Genomic DNA, 18,605 nt, shown 5'->3' with positions numbered 1-18,605 from the left:
CCTTAGTTGCTTAGTTATTAACCCCTCATCCCTTCTTTTCTCCTTCTCCTTTTTTAAAAGCAGTATAAGGAACAAAACGAGACAAAACCACGTATACCAGTATTTATTTTCTATTCTTGTACCATACACATTATGATCTATTGCTTTACATGTACGTTCACGGAGCAAAGCGAGTTATCTTTAAACCCTTCGACCTCTCTCCTACCCACACTCTTAGTAAATAAATAAATACATAAATACATAAATAAATAAATAAATAAATAAAATCTTGGATCCACCGGTGAATATGTTTCAATCACTTGCATTTAATTCTCCACACTGAAATGAGACCGAACGGGCATTGTGGCCTAGTTCCATATGACTGCGTGTTGCAGGAACGACCTGGCATATAGAGTTCCCCACATCAAAACAAAATTTCTCTTGTCGCAGCAAGAATTTTGACGCATGTATTTTACTAAATACTATATTTAACCCATAGCAATCATTCATTTCTAATATATTTAGCGTTGATACTGAAAATCCAAGATCGGCGGCAATAGAAGAGCGTCATCCTGATTTTCTCGCCTCTCCGCTACATACATTGTACCAGTATATTGGATGCCACAGAGACGTGGATAGAAGAGAGTAAAGTTTCCAGTGTCCTCTAAAACTCGGGATGAAAAACGTGGTATCTCAGTTTTATCTCATAACCCTCTAATCATAATGGTCAAAAATAGTTTTTAGGTGATACATGCACCTTGCAGACTATTGAAATAATAGCCAGAAAATGTCGGAGCAGGGAATTATATCGTACGATATAATTCCCTGGTTTATTTATTTACTAAATTATATCGTACGATATAATTCCCTGGTTGGAACAAAAATGGCTGATATCTTCAGGATAACTGTCCTGATAAAAACAATTTTAATGAATTGCAAGAAAACCTGTCAGGGTATTATAAGCCTTTATTATCATCCAGATACCAAAATGAACCTTTTCCTTCATCCAGTTATTCTAAACCATGGCCAGTAAAGTCTTGGGAAAGGATTTACATACATAGGGCCTATTATTAATTTTTATTTACGGACACATTCTGATCTGTCTGTCTGCCCGTGCCGTCGCCGTCGCTGTCCGACACATGACTCACGCTTTAACTACCAAACCGAATTGTTGTTTTACTTTAAACATAATGAGTTGCTTTGTTTGGTAAATAAGCAGGTTGCTTCAAAAAACGGCTCGATCCATTCACATTTACGGTAATTATTCTGTTTTCGCACAATTTTGGAGACGCTCGCCCCAAAATTGCCAAACCGTATTTTTGTTTTTCATTAAATTTACAGAGTGACTTTGTTTGGCAAAGAAGCAGGTTGCTTTCGAAAGTCGGTACGGTCAGTTTACATTTACGGTAATAATTTTTTTTCTTTTTTTTAATATTTTATTTCGCACATTAGCATTTCCAGCGGCTTTTATAATTGAGGAAACCAAATTACTTGCTAGTTTTTTAATGTCAATGTTACCTGTAGCACATCACGTAAGAGGGTGAGAGTAATTATGCTGTTTTATGTAGCATTATGTAACAGTGCATTAAAATTGGCCAAAACATTATTTGGTGCACTTTTTTCTGCGCCTGAATGTCTGAACATTTGTCAGCTTTGCTGCCTTGTTTCTTGTACTAGTATGTTGTTTGTATATTTGTCAGCTCTGCTGTCTAGTTTTAGTGTCACCTAGGTGGCGGTACCTAACGCATCTTGGGCATCTTTTTCAGTTATTTTCTTTATAACTTAGCATTCTTTTCAAGCAGGCAAATTTCATTGTTGTCACCTTTTGATCCCTTTTGGAGTTTTATATGAGAGGTTTATAAGGAAGTTTGATACCACAACTCTTTGCAACATTTGCTTAAACTGTTTAAATGAATTATTTATATTGGGCTATTGATTTTTGGTTCGGGCTAGTAAAGTTTTAGAGCCTGCAAACTTGCCCGAAGGGCTAGTAGTCTAAAAAAAATTTTGGCACACACTGGAAATGAGGTAATCAATGTTGACAATGTTGTCGTGGTGTTTATGGTGCGCTCTATAATGGGATTCGATTTACGCTTGAAAACAACATAAATAAATAAGATTTCCAAAATTGATGTAAACGGTAACGATTTTCTTTGTTTTATATATGTACTTGTAATTGTTTTCTTCATCTCTCATCGATATGTGTTGGGCTCCTCTTCGTCTTGGACGGTTTAATTGTTACCTCTGCAGGATTCATAAGTTTTTGTCCTTCTCGCGATCAGAGCTATTTTTCCAATCAAATACCCTTAATTAATTTTTTTGATTGAATATTACAGATAATGCAGAAAATGGTCTTTATGAATGTATAGACGGTGGGCGTGGCATGCATTTACTGCGGAAGCATTTCTTACCCACAATGCAATTTCCAAATGGAGAAGAAGGTCACCGAAGCACGGTTTACCAGATTTACCAGGTTTACCCTTGCCAGAATCACAGAGTACTCTGCCAAAACCGTCTATTGCAAGAGACTCATGAACTTTTGATTGTCGTATTGTAATGATAACACACGGACAGTTGACCAAACATTAAGGTGTTTAAATATAACGGCATGCCGCATATTTGTGTGGCACCTGGGTGCCGTAATCGAGGAAACGAAAAGAAAGGCATCAACTTTTTTAGTCTCCCTGTGGAGACAGCAAAACGACAAATTTGGATCAATGCTTTGAAGTTGAAAAATCCTAGCGCAGTGGATAACTATAAATATGCTAGAATTTGTAGCGACCACTTCGAGCCTGAATGTTTCGTGCGTAACCTTCGAGCCGAACTGTGCTCGCACGGAAAAACGAGGAGAAAGCTCAGAGATGATGCTGTCCCGAGTATATTCGACTTTTCGGAATATAAAAATGCGACAGTCAATGCCAGAGCACTGCCAACGAGACTCGTGTCTGGAAAAAGTGCCCAAGAAATGGCCGCCGAAAGAAAGGAGAGGTTTAACTCAAGAGCTCAAAAACAGTTGATAGCAGAGGTATTTTGTTAAATAGCAGTCTGTGTCATAAACTTTACAGCTTACTAGCCATTTGGACCACCCCATTGAACAAGTCTGTCAAAAAATTTTTTTGGAAAAATCGTCATTTAACAGTTACATGTCAAAATATATATATAACTGCACGTCCATAATATTCGGTAACAACATGGCACCGATCTTGTGAGCATGCTTTCCACTAAGAATAATACAAAATGTATTTTGCTTTGTATTCATAAATTATGCAAGAGGTAACATTAAACACATACAAAAATCATTAGGAAAGAGTACACTTCAAAGAGTTGGGAAAGCACTTTGCAATCATGAATGGGCAGTTAAACAGCAATGACATGAAATCATCTCTTGTGTGCACGCTCTCCATTTATAATATACATCATATTTTGCTTCATATTCATTAAGTTTGGAAAGTGTAACATTAAACACATAAAAATTATCAGGGAAGAGTACACTTCACTTCACAGAGTTGGGAAAGCTCCCTGGGATCCTGAATCAGCATTCAAACAGCAATGACATAGAGTCATTTTTCGTGAGTTACATGCCAAAAAGTGGGGACCGTATATAACTAATTTAATTGGTTCATTTAATATTCATGTGACCATGGCATTACATCATCAGTGGAAATTCTGGGATCATGCTGTCCTGCCCATTCTTTCATGAGACCCTGCATCTGTGCATAATTAGTAATTTCCACCATCTCTTCCTCACTAGAAGACTAGTACTAGTAAGGAAGTTAAAACTTTGGGGATTGGAAGACCTGTCATCAGGCAAGGAATTAAAGTGCAACAGTGGGTTGCGCTGCCCCTGGGGGGTGGTTGATTCTGAATTCTTTTCATCCTTACATTGTGAGGAAGATGACTGGAAATGTCTGACATTCTATGCCCAAAATAGCAACATTTAAACTCTTAAAATTTTGAAAATGGATATTGCTTATGGAAAGGCATCATGTTTAAAATAGCTGAATAGACTTAAATTTTATAGACAATTAAAGCAATATATTGCTATTATACTAATTATATTTTTTGAGATTGTTGATTTTGGTGTGTCTCTTTTTCAGCAGATGGACAAGATGAGACACTGCATGGCATATGGGTGTAAGAACACCACTGAAAACAGTGATGTGGCATATTACACAATACCTAATCCAAAAATTAACCCAAAGGAAAAAGAAAGGGCAGAAGCTTGGTTGAAAAATATGGGCATTAATCATGACATTGGAGCTTTTCGATTTAACAAGCAACAAGTGGTGTGCTCAGATCACTTCGAGGGCCACTGCTTTGAGGGAAGTTCAAACGCAGATTTTAGGGGAGGTGGGCATAGTGGGAAACTGAAGCCAGATGCAGTGCCCACCATTGCTGTACCCAAGACTGAGAAGAGTGGAGATGGAAGTGAAGAGAGTGAAGAGAAAAGGCGACACAGAAAGGTAGGTGGTGGGTGAGTTGGTATGCCTCAATCCTTTCAATCAGGAAAATTGTGAATTTCACAGTATTTGATACTGTTTTCTTTTCTTGGGTCATAATTTCTTGAAACAAGAACATTTCCATTGAGTGTGAGTAATAAAATTTTAAAATTTAAAATTTCAAATTTTAATCATTTTGACTGAACCACTTTTCTGTACGGCTACTCTAGGAGTTGTATGATCTTCTGGAGGGGAAACCTGTACCTAGCACCAGTATTTGGGCCATGTACCAGGAGAAGGAGGTGACCAAGGTAAAATAAGACAGTAATTTGTTTTTATTAAACAGCATCCCTGAGGACAGGGTATTCATTCATTAATTCATTCATTTGTTCATTCATTCCAAACAATTGCCCCAATACAGTGTAAAGTAATTGCTGGGCTGCAGATGAACAGCTCACTTTCTAGTTCTTGATGATAATCTAGGCCTTAATGGTGCGGCGAACCCTGTCTTAGCCTCATCTGGGCCCAGTCTGGACCCTGTATGTCTTATCAGTTGAATGCATCTGTATAATTGTAGTGCATTCTGCAGCTAAAGAAATAACTTCATATTTTTTTATTATTCTCTTATTAGGCACCAGTGATCAAAGCAGACCCTGAAGTGGAAGTGAAGCAGAGAAGTGACGGTGTTTGGCATGGTAAGAGTTGGAATCTTGAACCCCATTACCATAGATCTATCTATCCCTGTGGGGAGTCTCACTAGATTACTGTCAGCTTAGCTGGCTTAAGCGCCTGTCCCGCCTACTAAAAGCTGTAAAGAGGTAATTAACTATGGTGCGCGCTCGGCTGACTGCAATTTAGTGTGAACCCCCAGGGAGTTGGGTCGATCTAAATCTTAATCTCTGGATCGATCTAAATCTCTGGGAAGGCACCCTTGGTTTAAACAGGGCAGGTCAACATACGGTAATGATGCAATCTTTTCAATGTGCAATATTTTTCAAATTTTCCCATACATAACTTTATTATCACAAAATTATGTTTCTACTAGTATAATTGATTTGTGGTGCTTTAATTGCATAGAGCAGTACTTAACTATAGAGTGGCCTGCTTTTTAATTTTATTGCTACTTCACATTAGGAAAGTTCTAATTATAAGGTATTATGACCTAAAAGGTATCTGTAAAACTGCCCCCAAGGTTCAAATATGGTGGATCCTACATGAAAGGAAGACAGCTAAATTCTGTAATGATCTCTCTGTCTCTGACATGCCTTCCTACGTGTCTGGTCAAATGGAGCTAAGATTTAATTACTATGCCACTGCAGGGACAGCGCATGGGAAAGTGTGTAAGAGGCCGAGAGACCATGACAGGATTAAGCGGTCTTCCTTTCTTCTATTCTGAATGGCCTCTTTGAGACCCCAGCAAGCCTCTTAAGACTAAAATTTTGCTGGATATGTCCCTGTTAGACCTGTTTTGTGCTGAATTAAAAATTGCAATAATGCCTTGTGTGCATGCAATGAACACTTCTATAGAGAAGCACGAAGCACAATCTCTGTGGCATGTGACACCCAACTATGGTATATACTACTGGTCTAGATGCAACTATGTGCTTATATGACTGCCCATTGGAAGGGGTTTTATTTTTCACAGTTGACAAAACCCGGTTGAAAATAGGTTTAAGCATGTGTTTGTTATGTTCTGCACAGGGAAATAGTACCAGGCTAAAATCCAAGCCTACAAAACTGCAGGAATGTCAAATCACCTTTTAGTCTATTAATATCAAATTCCTGAATGAAAGACATAATTGTAATTTTTTTATGTTTTGTATCATAATTACTATAATTGTTTTGTTTTAAAGTTGGTTCAGCTACATCAATTATCAATTAACAAGTGATATGTTCAACTTAACCTGCATCAGTTTCTAAAGAGTGCACACAGTATAGAAAACTTTTTGCAATATTCATCACAAGGTTAATTTTGTGTACATTTGTTTCCAGAAGTCGGTGACTTGCCATCATCAAGTATTCAGGGTGACCCCTCTACTGACCAGAGAGGCTTGTGTTTGAAAACAGAACCCTGTGACATGGGAGCAGACACAGCCACTGACCCTGGCCTTCCTTCTAACATGGAAAGTAAGGATCTGGTATTGAAATTGATTTACCATTGAATTTAATAAGTTTTTTAAACAATTAATAAGTTTGTTAATTACAGTATGGTAGCACTGAACTGAAGGGAATTCAGATTGATAACAAGTGTATATCTCTTTTTTTTTCTTTCTTGTTTTAAGCTGATCCATTGTTCACTGAGGGGCAACATGAATCAACACAAGCCAGTACTAAAGCTGGTGAACAGCATTTTCCACTTGAGAGCACCAGTAAAAAGAACATTCATTTTTGTAAAGGGCAGATGAAATCAATAATAAATACTTCCACATGGGTGCCCAACACACAAAAGACATCGCATTATTTTGGCAAAGGTGATATGTTTGTCAATGGAGGGCAGCAGGGATCAATGCAACCCAGTTTCAAATATTTTCCCATCACACTGCTAACTCCACTGTCACAGTACATTGGCAAAGACCTTATATTTATTGTAAGCAGGGGGCAGGAGACATTGGTGCCAGCCAGTTCCAGTGCTAAATGTAGTGCAACCACACAGATAACTTCACAGGATGGTGGCAAAGAGAATACAACTTTACCCACTAGAAGACATCAGGAAGCAGTGCCAGCCAGTTCCAATGCTAAATGTAGTGCAACCACACAGATAACTTCACAGGATGGTGGCAAAGAGAATACAACTTTACCCACTAGAAGACATCAGGAAGCAGTGCCAGCCAGTTCCAAAGCTAAATGTAGTGCAACCACACAGATAACTTCACAGGATGATGGCTCAGAGAATACAACTTTACCCACTAGAAGACATCAGGAAGCAGTGCCAGCCAGTTCCAGTGCTAAATGTAGTGCAACCACACATATAACTTCACAGGATGGTGTCAAAGGGGATGCAGTTTTACTCACTAGCAGTAGCAGGGGAGAGCAGGAATTGCTTCAAACCAGCATTAAACCAAAAAAAAGACAGAAGGGTTTGCAGTGTAAACACACTAAACCCAAGGTGAAAGCTGTTGTTCCTACTGGAGGTCCATGGAAACTGAAAGAAGCCATTGTGAAGGTGGAAAAAATTAACATAGATCACCAGATGTTTGTTAATGATAAATATAATGTAGAAATTGACACCAGTTTTCAAGATGCTTTGCTGAAAGAGTATGGAGTTACACTGAATGTGGATGACAGTGAAGACGTTGTCACAAACGCCCCTCAGTCCTTTTCATGGGATGAGGAGATGCTTTCTTCTGATGAGGATGATGACGGTGGTGATCAGGATGATGATTCTTATGTTCCCAGTGATGCAAGTTTGCTATCAGATGATGATGGTGATGATAATAACGATTATGATGATGATAAAGGCTGTTCAAGTCATCAGACTGTTAAAGTAAAAGACTTTCAATGTCATATTTGTAATCAGTTATTTTCAAGCAAGAAAAGTTTGATTGGTCACAAAAGAGTTCACAGTGTCAGAAGAGATGGACCATATAAATGCCAGTATTGTAGTAAGGGCTTTGCCAATAAGCATAGGTGCTCAAACCATGAAATGCTTCACACGTCCAAGAAAAATTATTTATGTCAGTATTGCTCCAAAACTTTTAAAACTGCCCAATATTGTTCTAGACATGAGAAAGAGCATAGCAAGCCTAAAAAAAAAGAACGATTTGCTTGTCAATTTTGTGATAGAAGGTTTTTCAATGCAAATGCTAGAAATCTGCATGAAAAGAAACATTTAGGTGCTAAAGAATTCCAATGTCAGTTTTGTAGTAAAATGTTCCACGTAAAAAATCATCTTATAAATCATGAGAGAGTGCATACAGGTGAGAAACCTTACCAGTGCAGGTACTGTGACAAAACTTTTATACAGGCAATAGGTCGTTCTTGTCATGAGAGAGTGCACACAGGGGAGAAACCATACAAGTGCAGCTTTTGTGATGAGGCATTTAACCACAATGTCAGCCGCAAAGCCCATGAGAAAAAGCACCATAATAAGGAATGATGGTGAAGTTAAATATGGAACCTTGTTATCACTCATTTTCTGCTGTAACAGCAACACAATAGAATGTTTAACAAGAAATTAAAGCTTTTCAAGTATTACAAATATGTATAGTTCAATTGAAAATATTATGTTGACTTTTAAACCAACAAACTTGATTTCAGAAATTCAGCTTAATTTTAGCAAATTATTTTGTATCTTATGGCACTTAGTTGAATTTCTTAATAATAATAATGGCATTTAGTGTCTTTGAGTACATGCAGAACAGATAAGCCGCAGACTACCTGTTCTGCTGACTAAACATGGCTGACCCCGCTTAAAAGCAAGCCGCTAAATTCCCTAATGATCTCCTGCCCTCAACATGGCCCATTTAACAAATTAAATCTTTGCTCCAAAGTTTACTTGCCAGCCCCCATGGGGAGATGTGGGGAGATTAGAGGCATTCCTTTAAGTCGGTGGGCCATATTTAATCAGCAGATCACTTTGTTCTGATTGCGCTCTATATGATAGTCAATACTTAAAGCTAGGAAAACATAATATATACTCCAGGCATATGGGTGGGTGGAAGGGCGGCATGTGTTAAGAGAGGCAATATTATCTTTTATTTCACAATCTTTACATTTTCACACTGCAACATCGCTACCTTCCCCCCCATCCCCATCTTGAGTTCAGCTGTAAACAATTTTATAAATGAAATCTGAAATGGTTTTAAAATGAAAATAAACTTGTTCATGTATTATGCAGTTTAATCAGGTCTGTTGTTGAATATTCTTGTCCTGTGTGGCACCTGGATTACCTGGTGTGCAGTGCAAAACAATAGAATCTATCCAGTCCAGAGCACATAGAATTATATCCCCTGAGCTCCCATAAGTTAATGCCCTAATCAAAACAAAGCTCGTTACTTTAAAAGAGCGGCACATGAAACGTGCAAATTATTCTTTGCAAAAATACAAAGCAACAGAGACAAGCTGAATTACCTATGACATGCAAAACACAGAAAACTAAGGCATAACTAGTCAAAATTTAGTGTACCAAAAATTTAGAACCTTACATTCTAAAAACAACTTTATCCCTTTGCCTAATTAAACTTTCTGTGGTCAGGGTTTTGATTTCGAACTTGTCTTTGTCTTCTATTTTTACTCCCTTCATCAAACTTTTAAGAGGTCTGTGCTTTATTTATTTTCGAGCTCATTTTGGTCTTATTGTATATCGTTTATTTTATGTAAATATTTTAATTTGTATATTTTGTTATCCAGTCTATGTACAACTTCAACATTTTGGTTGCTGTGGTTAAATAAAATTGTTATCATTTTATTATTATGTAAATTCAAAAGCAGCAGATAACTAATATAACCAAGTCGAGAATCCAAGTCTAAACCAGTATAATTAAGGTCTACCCGTACCAAATGGAAAATAAAAAAGTAAAAATCAAAGGTATTCTGCACTTAATTTTTATGTACAGACACAGATGTGTCTGTACATATAGCCGTCACCTGCGTCTGTCGTCGCCGTTGCTGTTGCCGTTGCCGTTGCCGTGCACTTTTACCGTAAACACGATAAGTGGAAAACGGTTTTACGTTTTGGCTTGAAACTTACAGAACTGATGAGTATTCATAATGATCAGGTCAAGTTCGAAAATCAGCGTGATCGGGTCATTTTTATGGAAGTTATGCTATTTTTTCACTTTTTTCAGCATATATGCAACCCTGATAACACAATAAATGAAAAACTGCTTTACTTTTTGGCTTGAAACTTATAGAACTGCTGAATATTCATATTATGCAGGTCAAGTTTGAAAATCAGCATGATCGAGCCACTTTTATGGAAGTTATGCTGTTTTTTCATTTTTTTCAGCATATATGCAACACTGATAACACAATATAAGAAAAACAGATAGGCCAATTGTCATTGTACTCACAGGAGTGGTCAATCTTACTAAAACACAGGTTGAGTTTGAAAATCAGCAAAATCAGGCTATTATTTTAGAAGTTATGCTTTTTTTTTTCACATTTCCTCAGATTCAATTCTTAGGCATGTTAATAGTCTCATTATTGAACTAATAAGATACGTAAAAGTGTTTGTTTGACATTTCCTGCATCTTTACAACATTGTCAGTTGATTATGTAAAAATGATGGTAAACTTAATATTGTATATTGTGTAATGTGTCAAAAATGAAAATAAACATATCATTGCAGTTTGTCAGATTCAATCATCCACTATGTTCAGAATCTCAAAATGGAGGAAATTGGACATTTAACACTGTTCTATTGATATTTTTCCCATCTCATCAATTTTCTTAGTTGGTCATATAAAAATGGCAGTAAACTGTTAATTTTGTTTTATGTTAAAAAGTGTTAAAAATGGAAATAAACCCATTTCAGAACAGTGCTGTCTTGTTTGCATTTTGGCATTTTCAAGATGTGACTTTGAAGTTCCATGGTCCTGAAGACCTTTGCTAGTCACATTTTCTGAATATCCATGATACTAATATTTTATTATTAAAAATTGATGGTCATTATGCTGTTAAACATTATGTAATATTGCATCAAAATTTGAAGAAACACCTATTTTGGGCACTGCTCCCATGATGACCATTTAAGGAAAATCACGTCACTTACTGTTCTCAAACTTACAGGAAAGAAACATGGGACTAAAATATAGCTTCAATAGGCAATGCAGTCTGTTTGGTAAATTTTTCTAACAATTAAACAGTTTTTTGTGAAAATTTTTGTGAAGACCCATGCTAGTCACATTTTCTGAATATCCATTATACATTTTATTATTAAAAATTGATGGTCATTATGCTGTTAACCATTATGTAATGTTGCATCAAAATAGAAGAAAACAATTTTTGGTGCTGCTGCCATGATGACCATTATGGGAAAACCATGTTACTTATGACTGTCAAACTTTCAAAAAAGAAACACAGGACTAAAATGCAGCCTGAGTTGGAAAAGCAGTCTAATTGACTTCTTTTTCTGGAAGTTTTAGTGAAATATTCATTATTATCTTTTTGGCATATTCATTGTGGGACTCGGAACTCCCATGGACATAAAGCCGAATGGTAATCAAATTTTGTACATGTCCTTGCTATTTATAGTCAATAATAAAAAATTGGTGATAATTATTCTATAATTTATTATGTAATGTTACATCAAAATTGACAAAAATCTTTTTGCACTGCTACTGCAAATATTATAAAAAGAAAACTGTGTTACTTATTATTATTTTTAACATACAAGTATGATTTTTAGGATTGGCATGCAGTTCAAATAAGAAAGCCAGGTCAATTCTTTTATTATTGAATTTATGCAATTTTGTGTGAAATTTTCATTTTTCTCATTCTGACACTTTCTAAGTATAAACTTGAACTCTGATGGGCCTGAAGCCTTATGCTTTTACTTTCGTCGGTGTTACCTGTTGTGCATAATTAAAATTTGATGTTGACTGTGCAGTAAAACATAATGTATTATTGCATCAGAATTGGTAGTCTCCTATTTTGTGCATTATTGTTTTGTGCTTTTCTTAAGATGTGACTTATGGGCCTGAAAGACCTTTGAGAGGGTCAGTCTGTTAATATCCCTTGGGTATCACTTAGCTAATTTCTGAGTTATAAAGTCATTTGCCTAATTGATAGGCCATTAAATGAAATTACATAAAGCACACTTGTTGATATTTCCTTGTAAACTCCCAAAAGTTAAGCTCTCTGCTAGATTAATAATAAGGAAGCAGTGATAATTATGCAGGTTATTATATATATATATATATATATATATATATATATATATATATATTATATATATATATTTATATATAATCGAAGATTAAAAGTTTGAATAGCAGCTTCATTGGAATTATATTTACCTCAGGCTCTGCCAAGGAGGTTATATTTTCACCCCTGTTTGTCTGTCATCAACATAACTCAAAAAGTTATGGACCGATTTTGCTGAAATTTTCAGGAACTGTCAGAATTGGGCCAAAGAAGATAATGATTAGTTTTTAGTGGTGGTCTGGCTCATAATTAATCAATAATCAATAATAATCAACAATTGCTGCCTTGGCAGAGGTCTGCACTCTCAGTGGTTTTCTAGTTTTTTTATGTTTTCCTTTACAATTTTTTCTCAAATACTTGCATTTGTGACTTTTCAACTCTCATCCGCTCGAGGCTCTGCATATTTTCTGTATTTCCACATAAGCAATTGTATTGTTTTTTATGTCTTTAAACATTATATAATATTATTTTATGCACTATCTTCATTTTTCAAATATTGAGACTTTCATCATGTGACTTTGGTCTCTCATGGTCCTCAAGCTGTAATCTTATTGAAGGGGTGGATTGAGACCATCTTCTGGGTCTTCCGGAAGACGGTCAGGTTATTAAGTTTATATTGACTGGTATCTATTTTTTTCTGTTGGAAGACCATCAAAATGGAGGATGGATGTACATAGATACTTTGGAATGCTGTCAGAAAATATCTCTGGGTTTGCTCCTGTTATTGACCATGTTACCTGTTGTGCATGATTAAAATTCAGTGTTGACTGACAGTGCTATTATAAGCATTATTTATTATTGCATCAAAATTGACAATATGACCTATTTTGCATCTTTATTTTCTGTTTTCTGTCTGTACATTTGACAGCTTTGCTGCCTTGTTGTGATATTGAAATATCATTTTTCTTAGAGAAAAAAAAAATATTTGCTCCTACCAATGAATCACTGCTTGGCCCGTCCCTGCACATGGATTCAATATTAAATAGAATTAAAAAGGATTTATATCAGTCTGGCATTTAAAAATGAAATATCAAGCACTTTTTTTGACGTCTATGTCCGCATTGGAAGGACATTGAACAGTAGCTTTGTAGGTTATTTAGACAGTAAAATTTGACTTTGGGGCATTTAAACCACTTTAAAAATTCCTAAACAATTTCAGCAGACATGTCTTTAAAATTATACGGCACATATGTTATTAACCGAAGGGTGCAAGCCTGAGCAACCTGTTATTACGTTCACTGTTTTTAAACGAGCAACATTTTTTTTTTGGGGGGGGGGGGGGGGGGTTGAGACAGAAGCAACAGAGGAATGCCACAAAATCAGCAAATTTTTGTTATAGCTAACTGAAAAGATTTAATGTAATCTTTTTTCATTTATTCATTCAGCCATTCATTCATTTAGTATCTGAAATATTGCCTTTATCATTGTCGTGACTCGGTTTATGCATGGCATCTCCACATTATTGCGGACAGCATTGCAGAAGTCTGCGAGGCTGCATGACGTCGGCCCACCAGTCCACCAATTTCATGTCTAATTAGTTGACCATCAAGACAGTTTGTAACAGAGAGAAATTTACTATTATCAAACATGGTTTGTACCGGTAATCTGTGCACTAAATATTAAAAAAAACGTGCCTGTGACATTTGCACCTCTATATTGTGTTTGGATGCGCAGAAAGGGGTGGTGGAGGGTGACCTGTCCACTTGGCTAAGTTAATGTATACTTTTGAATAAGTCAGTGAAATAATGAGTCGCGGACTGAGGCCCTAGTCAGTCGGTATTCAATCTTTAATACGCATGTATCATCCACGTGTTACTTCCCCTCCACCGTGCCTTCCTCCTGAACGGTTACCCCCCCCCCACACACACACACACACACACACCACCACCACCACCACCACCAACCACCACTTGCCATGTGTAAGTGACGGCCGAGCGACCATAATTCTCATTTGATATCTTGATATCAATTCAAATTCTGTTATGTACTTACACATTAAATTTCCATGATGTCTTTGGGCTGACACGACCGAACTCTTCCCATTTTCCTGTATCGTGCAAATACACCATCTTTGTGTTCTCGCCATACTCATGCTTTAGAGTCGGTGGAAATGAAAACATGCATTTGAACACATGCACTTGAACACAAGTCGTCAAATTGCCAAAATCAGCTCCGGGCCAAATCTTGCAGATGAACAGGGTATGTTCACTTTACTTAGATTGAGTCAAACAATTGTAATTAAAAGTAAGAATTGACTGCTGACCAAGGAAGATTACCATTTTGTATCAGCAGAGAGGAATACAGGTGGCACAGCGGAGAGAAAACCGCCAGGTGATCAGTTTTGCCCTATGCACCTCGTCAAACCAGTGGGACAGATGCCCACGTTGAAGGATCGGTGCCGAATTACAATGTTTTACAAGCGCGCTTAATTGCGAGAGGGAGGAGTGTCGCGTAAATACAGCTGGATTCTTTGTCAATAGTTTTGGCATAACTATTTAAATGTTAAAGGTATCCTGTTTTGGACTTTCCCGCCTTATCGAATTTTGATCGAAACAAAATGGAACAGAGAGTCTCCAAGTCGGAGCTTCGTGATTTAATTTTTGCTTGAGACACATTAAGCTGTTAACATTATAACAGTGGGCGTGGTGATATCAGTTTGAAATTGTCGAGATGTGCGTTAACTTCTCAATATTTTGAGTAAAGCTCACAATTATGGTTTAATGAAAATGTAGAAGTAAGCACCCTAAAAGTGAAACAAAAATGTCATCCGGCTTATCCCATATTGTTTCTCGTCTGAAACCAGTTTGCATCCATATGCAAAATTTTTCTCAGGGCTGGTTACTGGTCATCGACTTGCAACTGGCAAACCTCATTGGTGATAATAATTTTAACTCTCAAGGGATTATATTCGGTATAATGACTGCAGTTTTCTAAAAATAGTACGTATAGCCGTGTGAATATTTTAGAATGATTGTTCGTACCGACAGAAAAACTAGCATTTGCAAATCCTATCTGCAAATATAAAACAGTAAACCAGTATATTTTACTCTAATATATAATGCACATCGATGGAAATGGTTTATCTGTGAGTTATACGTATAAGTGAGAGGCACGCCCCGACTCCCATCCTTAGATCTGCTATTGAATAAGTGGTCACATGATTTATATATTTAGCGTTACGTCTTGGAATACCGTGTCCCGAGCGTAATCCTACATTTTAAAGTAATCCTACATTTTAAAGATTAACGAACAATTTCTCAAATTAAAATTGAAATTCAACAACTGTTCAGAGGGATCTTCTATTTGGATCAGTGGATGAGGAAAAAAGTGCAAATAGACGTGCATTTTTAAATTTAACAATATTTTTAATTAAGTAAAATGAAAGGTAACAAATTCGTGCATTTTGGCCAACGGCTTGTCACATCTAGCACATTTCCATCCATTCTGTGGTAGACATCACAATCATGTTGAGACAGGACAGGCGCCTGATTATTACTACAGATGAAAAGTACGTACTACGTAGTGGTCAAATACAGTGACTTATTTCAAAATCATATAGAATAATATTTTAGCTAATATCGTTACTGGAAGATGAGCAGCAAAAGCGGAAATGCGTGGATACTTGAAACCCTTTAGTAAGACTTCATTAATGATCATCATCAGAACGCAATAAACACTGTACATGTATGTAAAAAGAGAATTCCTTTTTTTCCTTCTCCCACTAATATTAATACTTCAGTGGCTTTCTTCGGCCTTTTTTCTCTTCGACCGCTATAGTATCATCTCAGTGTTTACTGAGATTGACCTTTGTTGTTTGTAACTGTCAGATAAACTGTAGGTTATTTTAACTGCTGTCTTTTTAAAGCGTAGATTACTACGAAAGTACAATAAAACTGAAAGGCACAGCATAATTCCATGGTAAATATTGGTATATTGTTTTCAACTGAATATAATTCAGAATGGAATTTGAACAAAACTTCGTTAAGAGAGGACATAACCCTTTCAATATCACTTGCAGACTTGGTTCAACTTAAAACCAATGGACATTGGTGCAAACTGAAATAATAATAATAACAATTTGTGTAAAAATGCTTTATCGTATTAAGTATGAAATATCTTCATGCCATTTTGTACTGTAGCTTGTTGAATTACGCAGAGGTGCGCAGTGTAAGGTTTTTCCATAAAAATCTCATACTTGACGAATTTTCCTGGTGTAAATGGTATTTTTTAACAACCTTTGATTCTCCCTATTCTGACACTCGCCACAACTTTGCAAAAATTGGGGATAATTAAACCATGGCCAGTGGTTGACACACGCATGCAGGTTTTGATAATTATACAATATTATATGTGGTGACTTGTAGGCCCATGAGACCGGGTGATTTGTATACTGATACATGTCACGTTAATAAATGAATAAATAAATGCCTGAGAGAATATGCGGTACTTGCACCAACGTTTATTTATGATTGTGAAGAAGGCTAAAATATTTTGCATTCAGATTTAATGTTTCTCTTGGCATTTCGTGGCCTAAATAATAACTCTTTAACTGTTTGCCATTCTGCCGACTGCCGTAGAGAAGATGTATTTCTTTTTCCTCCAGATGGCTCTATAGCACGCTGAGGTTGGTCAAACATACATGAAAACTGCTCAGATAAAAATTTGCATTCGACCATAGTCAGTGACATTCATATCGTCTTTTCGTTTAGGGTGGATAAGGGCATAGGATTAATTTTATCAATGTTGTGTTTTGAAATATATCTAAAACAGATTGGTCCTTTGAATTTTTATTGCAGTAAATTGTAAATGAATGGTTCAACTAGCAGGTAATTTTGAGTATTGATTAAAACCGCACCCAATGCACCCTGCCTCCTCCCCCATGCATCGAATTGATCGCGCACTCTAGAAAGAGATGTCATTTCTTCATCAGTTCTGAGTGACCAGGAAGTGGATGCGAGGCGGTCCAGATACTAAGTATACGAATATATCAGTTTTAACCGATTTAGTACATCGTTGTAAGATATTAATGTTAGGTATTTGATGATAACTTATTTGTGTTTTATTTTTTATGTCTAAATGCGTAAAGCTGTTTTTTCGTAATGCCCCGAGCATTCCTGTTTTGCGTCCTCACTATTTCCTTCAGCCTTTCTCATCCTATTAAAACGATAAAAATGTAATTGAGCTTCATGTTTACTATTTTGAAAGTAGACATACTAGTGGTAGTAAAACGTTAACGTAAATTAAGTTTTAGCTATCAACATGTGAATATTTAGTGAGTATTTGTTAAGTATTATACAATGTACTTTCTTTTCCGAATTAAAATGTAATTATAAGTATACATGTTTTACGTCATAAAGTTGCTACATATCAAAACGTTAAAATATTTGAGGTAAGATATAGGAGAATTTCGAGAAACGGATTTTGCTATGTTACCCCAAATCTTAAAAATGGCGTCATGGGTTAAATGTCATTCATTTAAATGCAAAGGAATTAGACGGTGACCACAGAATACGTGCTATCCGAAATGTGAGCGTAAAGGCAATTATTTACGAGTTTATTCTAGTCCTGTCTATGTGTATGTATAATATTAAAAAGCATAGTCTGGGCCTGTTATAACGCATTCCACTGCGTCTCACTAAGGTTTACAATAAATATAAATTCGTTTTCGAGTTTTGCATTTCACTCTTATGTCATCACGAGTGAAACTTGCTAGTGTCTGTCTTCTAGGGACCCTAGAACCGAATTTTCCTGTGTATGGATTGTATTTCCTTGGTCATTAAGGGGAAAGTGTTTTTCTATTTTTAGAGGATTAAATGTTTGCAACATATCAGTAAGAATCTTACGCTCACTGTGTGTCTTAAACGTTGGTTTTACTTTAGTGCTCGGAAAAAAAATTAGGAATTTCTCTCTACAGTCAACTTCATTCTTTCCACCAAGTCGCCTAGTTAAGTCAATTTGCTCGCATGTAAGAACTAGTTATGCTTGGAAAGTTACAAAAGTTGGTATTGACAATGACTGTAGCTTATATAACGTATTATTTCTGTCTCTCGACAAATATCACATTGTAATTAACGTACGAGTTGTACATACTTTTGTAAATCTTTTCTTATGTAATAGTATTTTTGACATTTCATTTCCCCGTTCAGTGTATCATATGTTATTCACATCGTAATGTTATGTGATTATGCCAATCCTGGTTGGACAATGAAAATTGATTTAGAAACGATTTTTGATTATTTTGGAAAAACACGTGTACTAAGAGTGTGCGCCTATTTCCTTCCCAACATTAACCACCACTTTCCATCGTCGCATCAAAAGTTG

The 18,605-nt window shown here is 36.3% G+C and overlaps 2 protein-coding genes across 3 annotated transcripts in view; one reads left to right on the top strand and one right to left on the bottom strand.

The window, feature by feature from the left end:
- Positions 1-14,545, bottom strand: part of LOC106155540 (WD repeat and FYVE domain-containing protein 2) — a 33,731-nt gene extending 19,186 nt beyond the window's left edge. Inside the window, exon 1 of the mRNA XM_086998070.1 lies at positions 14,277-14,545. Within this exon, the coding sequence (XP_086854196.1) occupies positions 14,277-14,404 (128 nt within the window). The 5' untranslated portion in view covers positions 14,405-14,545. The remainder of the gene's footprint in view (positions 1-14,276) is intronic.
- LOC106155538 (uncharacterized) lies at positions 2,383-9,260 on the top strand. Of its 2 annotated transcripts, none has more exons than XM_013530421.2 (6): positions 2,383-3,004; positions 4,080-4,442; positions 4,649-4,729; positions 5,050-5,113; positions 6,411-6,545; positions 6,701-9,260. In XM_013530421.2, exons 1-6 carry the CDS (start codon positions 2,588-2,590, stop codon positions 8,512-8,514), a joined length of 2,874 nt encoding a protein of 957 aa, XP_013385875.2. In that variant the 5' UTR covers positions 2,383-2,587; the 3' UTR covers positions 8,515-9,260. The 2 variants fall into 2 exon arrangements, with proteins under 2 accessions (XP_013385875.2, XP_013385874.2); XM_013530420.2 differs by having other exon boundaries at positions 4,077-4,442.
- Positions 14,546-18,605: the final 4,060 nt, after the last annotated feature.

The sequence above is a fragment of the Lingula anatina genome, chromosome 10 (assembly GCF_051362555.1).
Source record: "Lingula anatina isolate TDL-2025a chromosome 10, LinAna3.0, whole genome shotgun sequence".
Taxonomy (NCBI): Eukaryota; Metazoa; Brachiopoda; class Lingulata; order Lingulida; family Lingulidae; genus Lingula; species Lingula anatina.
Note: the sequence above shows the minus strand (reverse complement) of the source record. Positions and strands in the feature narration are given on the sequence as shown.